The sequence below is a fragment of the Pleurodeles waltl genome, chromosome 6, assembly GCF_031143425.1.
Source record: "Pleurodeles waltl isolate 20211129_DDA chromosome 6, aPleWal1.hap1.20221129, whole genome shotgun sequence".
Taxonomy (NCBI): domain Eukaryota; kingdom Metazoa; phylum Chordata; class Amphibia; order Caudata; family Salamandridae; genus Pleurodeles; species Pleurodeles waltl.
The window spans coordinates 297,199,208-297,211,693 of NC_090445.1; the positions used below are offsets into that span (position 1 = coordinate 297,199,208).

Genomic DNA, 12,486 nt, shown 5'->3' on the forward strand with positions numbered 1-12,486 from the left:
GAGAACTCAACCCCGGAGACCAACGAACGAGAAACCAGTTCATCAGGCAAAGAAGATGAAACCGCGCCCACGGTACCAGAAAAACCACCAACACCAAATGACCCTGCAGACGTAACCACTGAAGGGCTCTGGGAGCCGGCTGCGACAAGATCGACAACACCTGTGACTGGAGGCACAACAACCGCTTCTCCGACACTTTCACCAAGCCCTGAAGAGTCAGAAATCGGCCAGAGAAAAACCAGATCCTTGTGAAGGGACCAAATCTGACTTACCCCAGTTGACCAAAAAAAGGTGGTTTTGCAGGACCAACAGAACCCAGGCCACATGCCTCCTTAACAGAACCTGAGTGAGCGCTTGAATCAGAATATTGTCCAAATAAGGATGGACAAACACCCCTTTGGAATGTAGAAGAGCCACCAGAGGGGCCAGCACCTTGGTGAAAATCCATGGAGAGGACTTGAGGACAAATGGCAGAACACAAAACTGAAAATGGTCCTTGCCCACCGCAAAGCGTAGGAACCTCTGAGAAGAGAGAGCCACTGGAACATGCAGGTATGCATCCTACAGATCCAGAGACCCGAGGAAATCCCCTGGACCGACCAGAGGAAAAATCGACTGAATGGAAAGCATACGGAAATGTACAGTCTTGATCCAGGAATTCACACCCTTGAGATTGAGGACAGGACGAAAGCCCCCTGACACCTTTGGAACCAGGAACAAGATGGAATAAGTGCCCAGACCTCTCTCCCCACAGGAACGTGGGATATGGCCCTCTTGAGAAGTAAGTCCCGGACCCCTTCCAACAACGCCTGCCTCTGGGCCCCGTCCGCAGGCAGTGGAGTAGGACGAACCCCGGTATCTGGAGGTATACATCGAAGTCTATGGCGTAGCCATTGTTTACAATGTCCAGCACCCAGCGATCGTTGACATCCTCCTGCCAAACGGGAAGAAAGTGCCACAGCCGCCCTCCAACCGGCCCTCTACCAGTCCCACAATGATTGTCAGGAACCCTTCTTGAATCCTCCGCGCCCCGAAGGAGCAGACTTTTTAGGAGAAAAGTGGGGCTGAAAACGACGCTTCCTGAAAGAAAAAGACTTGGAATCAACTTTGGGAGAAGACCGAGAATGCTTCCGCCAACCCTTGCCAGAAGAAGAACCACCTTTGTAAGGCAAGGCGGGTTTCCTCTCCTTAAAAGCTTTCGAAAGCATAGAAGGCAACTGATCGCCAAATAAATTGCGCCCCTCAAAAGGCAGTCTCGGGAGAGCAGACTTCTCCCCAGGATCCGCCTTCCACATCCTTAACCAGAGGGACCTACGAGCCCCAATCAAAGCTCCCGAAGCCAGAGCTGAAGTGCGGACAACATCAGATGACATGTCCGCCAGCAGCCTGGCCTGTTGTTCCATAACTGCCAGCAGTTCCGAACACTCCGAACCCTCCTGAACAGCTACCGCCAGTTTGTCAAAATCCTGCACCAAGGATTGGGCAGAATAAGTAGAAAAAATACCCGCTCTGAGGGCCAAATTCTTTGCCGCAAACGCCCTCTTCAGACCTGAATCCACCTTTCTGTCAGTGGCATCAGCAGGAACACAATCCTCCGGATTGACCGCTGTCTTGCCAACTAAAGTTGCCAAAATGGAATCCAGCTTAACGGAAGGTGGCAACACATCTTCCCCTTCCAGTAAGTACAGCTTCTGAAGGAAACGTGGAACCTGAGACTTGTCCACATCATTCCACTCCCGGAGCACCATATCCTTAACAGGGCCCTGAAAAGGCATGGCAAACCTTGAAGGCATTTGATATTGAGGGAACAAGTGTGAATCAGTCCCCGTAGGTTGAAAAACAGGAAAACCTACATTTTCCCGAACATGCATCAGAACCTCCCTCACCTCTTCCCTGGAGACATATTTCCCACCAGAAGAAGTAGAAGGAGTGTCATCATCTGATGAAGAGGACCCCTCTGCAGCCCCTGAAGAACGGGCTGTCGTAGAACGTCCAGGCGTGGATGCTCCAGCCTGCAGAGCACAAGACACAGCCACCTCAATCATGTCCTGAACCTCCTCTCTGGACATGAGAGGCGCAGGAACCCCTACCGCAACCTGTATCCCCCAGGAGTGGAGAGGGGAACCGCAACATCCTCCCCCGAAGAAGAAGAAGAGGAAACAATCCTGCGCCGCTTTGAAGGAACCTGCCTCGACATTATCCCAACAAGAAATGCACCCAAGACACCACAGCATACGATATAGACTACAAACTTTATTTATTACATATCCCTAACATCCCTAACAGTTGTATAGAAAACTCCCTATTTGCTGTACACCATCATACAATAGAGGAATGAAAAAACTCTGCAAAACTGTGGATCTGGGGGGTGCTTAGTGCCCCGATGCACAGCATGCTTTACAGAAAGCAGTCTATATATTCTTCTTTTTTCATAACTAGGGGGAGTTTATGCACAGTTCAGTTTCATGTATATCTATGAAGCCGGTAGAGCGGCTCACTCTGATCCACGGGTCTGCAACACAAAGCTGAAAACCATACTTTCACTGGAGTGATTTTAAAAGCAAACAAAAAAAAGTTCTTAGCTCTTATTTCTTTGTTTCTTTTATACCATATTAGCGTGGAAACGAAACAAATTACAAGGGCAGCTTCCGAGGAGCTCTACTTGGGTGGCAGTATTCAGCAGGCGAATGGAAAATTGCCGCTTAGGGAAACAAAGCGTTACACACAAAGACATTCTGTCAGCATACACAAAATAAAGCAAGAAACTGACGTTTATTGTGAGAGCTAACGTTCAGACATTGAGACCAAGTTACCCAGCATCCAGTCCTGTAACACTTATTACTATGAAACACAAATGAATAATGTATTGCACATAGTATCCTTTGCATGCTTTCTCCTGTGCCACATATATTTTCTACCATGCTCTTGAGCAGTTGGCGCTCTAGAAACGAGCAATTAAGTGGCATGAAACATCTCGGGGCAATCATAGGTATAGTCTTTGACCTTGAAAGACTGAATTGTTTCATGCGCTATTCCTATCCTCTAGGACTTTCCTTACAACCTATAGCATTCAGAAAATACAGGGTTAAGGTATATAAATATATACATTTTTGCCAATTTCATTAAAAAAATAGAACCGATATTTTGCCTGTGATCATCCCTTAAAAAATCATCGCTCTTAGTCAAACAGTGACTCCTGGTATGTCCTACGTGTGCGCGCAGCTAAAAAGAGTAAGCACGCACACAGGGCACTGCCTCACTCCACGGAGTATGATGAGACGAAACATGGTCTCTGTGCCATGCAAAGACTGGGCTAACAGTGCCATTTAGGCACAGCTTGGCTCAACCCGCCGTTCATTACATACGAAAGCAACATTTTGCCAAGCCTGATGAAAGCTGACGTCGCCTGACAGTCACTCACTGGCCGTTGTTTTGTTGTTACAGGAGCAGGAAGGCTATTTTGTCACAGTGAAGGTCCTCTACACAATTGGATATTCCATATCACTTTCAGCGCTGACAGTGGCCATCTGCATCTTCTCCATGTTCAGGTAAGTCAATACTGACGTAAAACACCTCACCCCACCACCTCATTCAATCTCATATCCATTGGGGGTACGAAATTACAAATTCATGGCCATGACGACCTAATATTTGCTTCAAAACTAAATATGGAACAGTAGCAAATAGCAAAGGTAGAATAGAAGGTGGATACACTAGGTTACATGCTGGCAGGGGGTGGCACTGCAATGCATGTCTGGGTCACATTTGAGTAACACAAACCAATCCAAAAGGCAGCAGTGTGCTGCACAGGATCAAAATATAAGCATACCTTCCACACGTGATTACTGGATTTTGATCGTGGAGAAGGATTACTACTTCATCTTGTGTAGGGTTCTATAAAAAAAAGTTTGTCTTTTGCTCTTTTATAAATTGAAGAAGGGTTGGGGAGGTCATATTGTATATATACAGATAATTCTCAGTTTCATGAATCATAGATGGAGAAGCCCTGTTGCCTTTGTTTGTGCTTCTTTTCCAATCTGACAGTGTCCTGGCTGCAGGTGTGCTAAAAGAAGCCAAGGGGGAGGAGCTTGTCAGACAAATAGGCTAGGCTGTCGGCAGTATCAACTTTCTTGATGATCGATCTGGCTGTGAAAATAGAACAGGCAAGCAAGGGAGGCCAGTAGAGTTTCATCAGGATGTTGCGGTCATAATTCTTCAGGTCTTTGTGAGGGTACAAATGCTTGCAAGGGTGTTTCTGAAATCTCTTTCTAGGAGAAACAATTTCACTTTCTTTAGTTCAGAGAGATGGCATCAAGCCATCCTGGGCTTCTTTGTGGTATGCTTTTCGAGGGTAAGGTATGAGGTCCATGTTACATCAAAGTGACTTGGCACTGGGTAAAAGTTACGGTTTAAATACATCCAGGTTTCTGTCATGGAGCTACATTGTGTTAAGTTATTTGTTGTTGGTCTTGGCTAATACTAAGAATTCTGTTTCTGCTGTGGTTGAAATGGAAAACTGGAGGAACTTCCGGTGTTTCACATAAAACGCCAACATTCAATTTAACCTGACATGAGAGTTCAGTCACACGTTCCACAAATATTTTTTATCGAAGAATTGCTGAAAGCCTCAATTTATGAACCTCAGGGGACAATTACGGAGCAGCTGTAATTAACTTTAATGCAAAACTAGGAAATTGTCTTGCATCATGTGCTAATAAATATTACCACAATATGATTCGAACAGTAACATTATACAACAGAGAAAGGGGCAGTAAGTCAGAAAGAGAGATTGGACACCAAGAAAAAGAGGGGCACAAATAGAGAAGGGGAGAAAGGGAAGGAGAGGGCACAGGTAGAGATATAGAAAGAGGGGAGTAGACAGGGGCTGTTATATGGATTTGTATAGATGAGAGAGAGAGTGAGAGATGGACTGAGAGAAGACATTAGTGTTTGTGTGAGAGAGGAATTGAAAGAGGGGCCGGGAAGACTAGAAGGTGAGGCTTGGAGAAAGGAATGAATACAGCACAGAAGGAAACGGAGGAAGTGGGAAATGGAGAGATGATAGGTGGAGAAGGAGTGCAAGAAACTTGGAGAGAAATTAAAAAAAGACGAGAATAATCTATAGAAAGGAAGAGAGAGAGCGAGGTAGAAGGGAGTAGAAATAAGGGGAGGGACATCTAAAGCGAAGAACTGAGTGAAAGATAAGTTTAGGATTGCGAGACAGGGGAAAACAGAGAAAGGGCGAGAGAGAAGAGACAAGAGTGGAGTGCAAGGGAGAAAATGAATTCGAGGAAGGGGAGCGGGAGAGACAGAGAGGAAGGGGTGAGAAAATGCACCTGATAAGCTGTTCGTTGGTATGCAACGCAACAAAAGAGTAAGTGCTCTGCTATTATGCTGGGTTTCTGCAACGTGTAATGATTCACAAGGATCTGGCAAATACTGACAACCTTAAACAACATATGTGCGAATATTTAACGGGAACATTTTGAGTAATGAAAATAGAACTATGAGAAACAGCAGTTTTGTGCTTCCACCTTGAGGAAATTCATTTCAATCACACATTTTAATTTCACTAATAGTTTATAATAATAAAAATAAAATAGGTTCACAGAGAATCATCGAAAATAAAACGTGTTAACTTTCTACAAGCACAAAAACGTACTGGGCTTTGGAATTAGCTCAAACGTGGCGTTCAAATTACATCTCCGATAACTGCACTGTCACAGATTTAAAGATTAAAATAGCTGAGAAAAGCTCGGGACCTCTCTTGAAGTTGTACCTGTGAAAATCAATAGGCTTTGTCCCAGTGGTCCTGAACAGAAAGTTCCCGCCACACCCATCAAGGCAGACAGGACCGGGAGCCCACCCTGACCGACTCTGTGGCTCATTCATTGAGGACAATTCTTTAAACTGTCTATTCCGTTGGTTATTATAAACTAAAAACATCCTCAGTTAGGGGCAGGGATTCTGCACTCGAGGGCCATGGACGAGTACCACCAGCACAAGAGATTCTTGAAATCTGTAGGTGTCTGTTAGAGGGGTCCGGCTTCAGTGGAATTAAAAAACAAAGACGATGAAGATGCCTGTGGCTGGACTAAAAAAGGATGAGAGAAGGAGAGACGTGTGGACTATATTGTCTAGTAGTGTGCTAGAGTAGACGAAGCAGTGAAACCAAAGGGCACCAAGTGATCCGAATCACACTCTGGCGCTGGTGAAAGGGGTGAAGAGGCACCCGTCATCCCTTTCTATTTGAGAAACATGATGCACACTCATGTTCTTCATTGCGGTAGTGCATGCCAATCGTTTTTCTTTCCCACTGAATCAACAGGATGTAATTTACTCTAGGCACCAGTTTAACAGTTCTTATCCTTGAGGATTTAAATCCTAAAAAGATCAATTAATTTTAAGGTGATGTACATTCACCTACCTCAGGTCTGATGCAGCTTCCTTTTCTGTCTGGCTTTTCTGCTTGCCCATGACGGCTGTTGTTGATGATGTCTAGCAAAAAAGGCTGAACACAAAGATAGTCATCAGTTCCAACAGATTTGAATTTTACTCTCACTTTCACCTTTTTCGCTTTTTCATGTGCTCTGATACTGGGCACCAGATCTATAAGAAAGTGGCACATATTTCACAATGCACCACTTTTCTTGCGCTGCCCCTGCCCCGCCTAACAACACCATGGTTGCACCTTATTTACCATACAGTTCACCATGGCACTCGTTTCCACAATAGCATCATAATTTATGATGCTATTGTGGCGCTTTGCTAGATTAGTGCCATAAACTATAGCGCTGGTGTGGCAAAGCACTAGGGAGGTCCATAGATTGTTAAAAAAGATTAAAAAATGTTGCAGTAAAATTTTGTAGATCTCAGTGCGCAATTATTTTAGGCCTTCCTGCATGGGAATACCCCCCTTGCATACATTATACCTGGTGCAGATATAATGTGACACAAGGGGTACAAAATGGAGCAAGGCTAGCTTTGTGCCACTTTGTAAATATAGTGTATTGAAATTGCCGCCTTAACGCCATATTAGCATACAAAAATTATGCTAGTGTGGTGCAAGGAGGCGCAAGGGCCTTGTAAATCTAGCCCTGTTTTTTTTTCCAATCCACTCAGGCACAGATCCAAACTCTCCCTGTCCTTTGAGAGTCTTCTTATTATAAGCCTTTCTGTAATGTCTCCAAATATCACCTTTGGAGGTACTGTCACTGCTGGTGCCAAGGCCTTCATGGCTAATGGTGGTGGCATTGTTGATTGTGGACACAGGGAGAGTGGCAGTAAAAGTGACAATTTCAGAATCACCTGCATTGCCATCAACCTGTTAAACACTTCTGAACAGCCACTACAGTCCGTGGGCCATACAAAGTAGCCAGGAGTAACTGCTCCTGTGGCTGCAGGTTCTTTGCGCTCAGTGGAATCAAATTTCTGCAAATTGAATATACTGTTCTATTAAATCTTCATCTCATGACTAGTCTAGTGTCAATCCTCTTCATCATGAAGGACTAATCTACAATCTGTTATCTCCAGAGAATCAATAATCATAGAAGTGATTCCTAACTTGACTGAATTCTATTAGAATGCCACCTTCTACTGTCTCCCTTCTTTGTGTGTACCACACTGTTAGCACATATTTTAAATCACCCATTTTATTCCTGGAACAGCATTCATTTCTTAAAGTCAATCTGCTCAGACTCCAGAACAAGAATGAACAAAATGTATCATTCCTCCCGTTGTGCAGGAAATTTCACCTGCTCCCATAGATGTTATGGAAGGTCTAACGTGACACATGATTTAGTTGATTGCTCTGTGTATCACAAGAATCAATATTAGGACATAATGTGAATGGCTCATTTGGTGACAGATGCAGTACATCGGTAATGTCTTCCTGCTCAGAAATTGGGATACTTCCACATGCACATTGGGTATACCTCATGTAAAAGACAACATCACTTCATGTTCTAACAAACCCACTACAGAAGATTGAACACGCATCATAAATATCCACTAGTGGTGGACAAGTTGAGGGTAAGGGACCACCAGATCACACATTCACCTCCACCGATTGGTGCAGTCAAAGCGGACTCCTAAGCCCTGCTAAGTGTGCCCATAATAAACTAAGAGTCTGCATCGTTGTGAAAATTTTGTTTTTCTGTTAGATTACAAAAGTGGAAGTAATGTCATGTTAGCATAGATCTTCAGAGAAATATCCACAAAATAGCAGGTGTGGCATTAGAATCATCCTGCAAACATTATTTTATAAGAACATTTAGTTCGCAAACTTTGCTTTCCTGAACAATCTGCAAACCTCGTGTGCAAAGTTTGAAACCTCGACCACCCTACCAGCAAATCATCCAGAACGCCACCGCCAGACTTTTTCTGGACCTCCCTCGCCGAGAACACATCTCCCAACACCTGAGGACCCTCCACTGGCTCCAGATTGAGAAGCGAATCAGCTTCAAGCTTCTCACCCACATGTACAAAGCCATACACAACGCTGGACTAGCCTACCTGAACCACCGCGTCTCCTTCCACACACCGCCAGATCCCTCTGCTCTGCCCAGATGGCCCTGGCCACCATCCCTCTTATCCGCAAAACCACCACCGGATGACAATCTTTTACCTACACTGCAGCGAAGAGCTGGAACAACCTCCCCCTGCACTTCAGACAAAGCCTGTCGCTCACCATCTTCAGGAAGAACCTAAATACGTGGCTCTTCAGATGAGACCTTTCCCTCCCCCCAGCACCTTTAGCCCCTTATAGGTGAGCAGTCATGCTTTACAAATACTGATTGATTGATTGAATGAGCAAATGCTGTTAGGGTACTGAGAACTATGTATTAGATATATCTGTAATACATACACCCAGATGGAGCCTCCCCTCTTCCTCTTTATGGAGTATCTGTCAATCCCTTCAATATTTATCAGCCTGTAGCTTACCATGACACCATGGTGAGAAACCTTTTTACTCTGAAACAGGGAATTTCCCAACATATTCTGGGATAGCAAGAATGTATCACTAACCTTCAGTCCTCTTTTCACCAACCTTCAGTCCTCTTTTCATGACAAAAAACGTAGGAGTATACAAGCAGACCCTGGTGCAATTTTGTGTTATATGGCATCCAGAGATTTTGTAAATAGAAGAGTAAGTGGAAATACATACAAAATATATCAGTTTGTCTCTCGTCAGTGACAAACCACTATTGTGCCAGGACAGCCCATTGTCATGCACTTCCTAGACCTTGAGACATCAGGAGCCATAGCAATATGAGTTCAGTGTCAGCATATAGCCTCTGAATTGGGCTTTGAACCCATTTTCAAGAAATCATGTTGTCTACAGTGTAAAAACTAAATCTGTAACGTATTACACTTGCTTGTGAGATGCAGAAAGCAAAGCTCAGAAACCTGCATGAATTAGTGGTCAAATCTGATCACATCACCCCCCTCTCTCGCCCACTTCGATGATTCAGCCTGCACCATCTTCTGAAGCTTCTGCATCATTTACAAAGGAGGCTCAACTAGCACCCTTGCTTATTTTGCATACATGCTCACAATCAGCCATGACACCATCAGACTGAAAATTAAGAAGTATATAAAAAAAGACAAGATAACAGATCTTTTTCATGTAAGCCCAAAGGATTTGGAAGAATAGCCCTGTATCTATCAGGACCACCACAACGCTTGTCCAGTTTAGGAAAGAATTGAAGAGTCACCTATTTAAAGAACACTACATCACAATTCATGAACTGTCCACAAAACCACTTCCTCTCCTACTGCTTGTCAATTTGACCATGTAAGCTAAAATCAAGAAGGGTTATAAAAAATGATGTTTCTCCCTGGCAAAGTGCTAAAAATTGTTATTCTAGCTCCAGTAATATCTAAACTAGATTATTGAAATTGTATAAACCCAGCCCTGCCCCAAAGAAAAGTCAATCAACAGGTTATAAGAGGTTCAGAATCGAGTAGCTAGATTGAATTGTAAGGCACCAAAGTATTCACATACCTCTCCTATGCTCAGAGAACTTCATTGGTTGCATGTGGAATACAGGATCAAATTAAAGATCTGTCACCTTATCTTCAAAAATTCAATAGGGGAGGAAGTTTAATTCTTAAGGGGAAAATGAATTAAGTACTGTCTGGTGCAGGAACTTCGTTCTTCATCTGCGTCCCAGCTGACTGCTACTGGATTCAAGAAAGTGGAAATGGGGACCAAAGTTTTCAAACAAGAGTATTACAGTTGTTACTTGTCTTTTCTTCTGGTCCATTTGTCAATAATTCACCCCATAATGCCAAGAAACCGCTAGTGATTGTGCGCTCAATAAATAATAATTAACATAATATAATATACAGCGTCCACTGTCTTTTGGCTACCTTTGTGCTATACAAATACCACACACATACATTCATACATAGATACAAACATACATACACAAAGAAATCATTGGTCTGCGTTTTCAAATTGTGATGGCCAGAGTGTGCGTTAACTCATGGATTTACAAGCCTAGTGCATGCCTTCAGAAGCTTAACTGTTCGATGATAGTCTTCAGTATCTCCAGGAATCAATACTTTACAGACTGTCATCAAAAATACATATGTGGTGTGAAAGGGAAAAAAAAAATTCACCTCTAACTATGCAGACTCATACTACAACCCTTCCACTGAGATGTAGGCTAGGAGGCAATACTCCACTATCATGACTGATAGATATAATCAGTCATTGGCTGATCAGTGTGGTCTGATTATATTGTGACTACCATGGCAAACAGTATCTGAGATGGCTGATATATTGACCTTCGCTCTATGCAAGTATCAGTTGATTACCATGAATGGTGCACTCCTAAACTAAGTCAAGACTGAAAGGGCAAATGAGTTTTGAATGTGAACGTGCTTGTCCAAAAGAAATTTGATACCACTCTTTGTATCTACAATAGACGGGCCAGGGTGATTGGGGGTCATAGTTTTCAGAGTGCCATGTGAAACGTCATAATAAAGACTGCCATATTTTTATAAACCTTTCACACATTTTCGGTCTATTCCTAGACATGTGGTATGCATTTAACAGTTTGGAGTAAAACATTGTCAACGCAAACTCCTTATTAGGATTAGCAAATGCAAATCATGTTTTAGTGTTAGAGTTGTTCTAGCAGTAAAGAGCTTGCTTGCATCTATGCATCCACATGTGTGCGTGTATATATATGGCAAAAATGGAAGGACTCTGGCCTGGTTTGTAGTGGGTACCTTAGGTACTTACACCTCATACCAGGTCCCTTTATACCTTATTATTGAAATGTAGGCAGTGTCTGGAAGCCAGGCTCTCTAGGGGTAGTGTGGATGAGCAGCCAAGAAGATTATGGAAGAATCAGAAGAGACTGCAAGACACCAACAGTGGATTCCTGGACCTGAAGACCTGTTGGAGAAGGAGACCAAGTCCAAGAAGCACAGAAGAGTCCAGGGAGAACAGAAGCCCCTGCTAACCCGGATGAAGATGAAAAAGAGGAACCACTAGCGAATACCAACAGTCAGAATTGCACCCAAGAAGACAGATGGGGGTACATGGTTGGTGCAGATGATGTCCAATGCCGCATGGAAGATTGCAGTCTCCTTCGCTTTGCTGGATTCCGCCAACAAGCCTTGGCACATGCAAAGCTTGCGGTTAGTGGAAAATGGCACTGCCCGGGACCAGGAGGTACCTGGTGGACTCAGAGGGGCTATCAGAAACTCAGAGAGCCCTCAGAAGACCAGCCAGAATGCACAGGAGTCCCACAGCAAGGGGACAAAGGAGGTGCATGCAGCACTACAACAAGGTATCCCACACCACTGGAGAACCACTCATGAATCTGTGCATCACAGGATAGAGTGCTGTGGGCCGGAGCTGCACAGTGCATGAAGAACTTTGTGGAAGGATGCCAATAAGCCTTGGCAACTGCCAAACATATGGTGCACGGGGGTACTGTCTTGCGAGGGGAGGCAAGCTCTTACCTCCACCAAAGTTGGACAGTACAATGTCAGGACTGTCTGGGCCACTTCAGTCCACCACCTGTGATGCTAGATCCATGCAACCCATCAGGAGAGGGGACCCACGTCACCGGTCATCACTACAGAGAGGTGCCTGCTGAAGCAGTGGAGTGACTCCTTTACTCCAAGGGAGATTCCTTTGTTCTTCTGGTGCAGGCTGAATACCAGCTGTCCTCTGAGGATGCACGACTGGGAAACAGTTGCAGTTGTTGGCAGGAGCTGAAGATACAATGTTGCAGAGGTCGTCTTTGCTTTTTTGTTGCAGTTTGTAGAAGTTCCTGGAGGGCCCAGATGCAGTTTCTCCGGTGAGAAGGTAAAGTAAAGGATGCAGAGGATTCCTGCTTGAGTCTTGTAATCCGTATCTGAAGAACCACCCAAAAGAGAGACCCTAAATATCCCGGAATGGGGGATTGCTCACCTACAAATGTAAGCAACTATCAGGGTAGAGCTCTGCAGTCACCAGCTAGC

At 44.2% G+C, this 12,486-nt stretch overlaps 1 protein-coding gene across 1 annotated transcript in view; it reads left to right on the top strand.

The window, feature by feature from the left end:
- The window catches only part of LOC138301916 (vasoactive intestinal polypeptide receptor 1-like), a 1,190,266-nt gene that overhangs the window by 777,228 nt on the left and 400,552 nt on the right, over positions 1–12,486 (top strand). Inside the window, exon 5 of the mRNA XM_069242381.1 lies at positions 3,445–3,548. Coding sequence (XP_069098482.1) covers positions 3,445–3,548 — 104 coding nt within the window. The remainder of the gene's footprint in view (positions 1–3,444; positions 3,549–12,486) is intronic.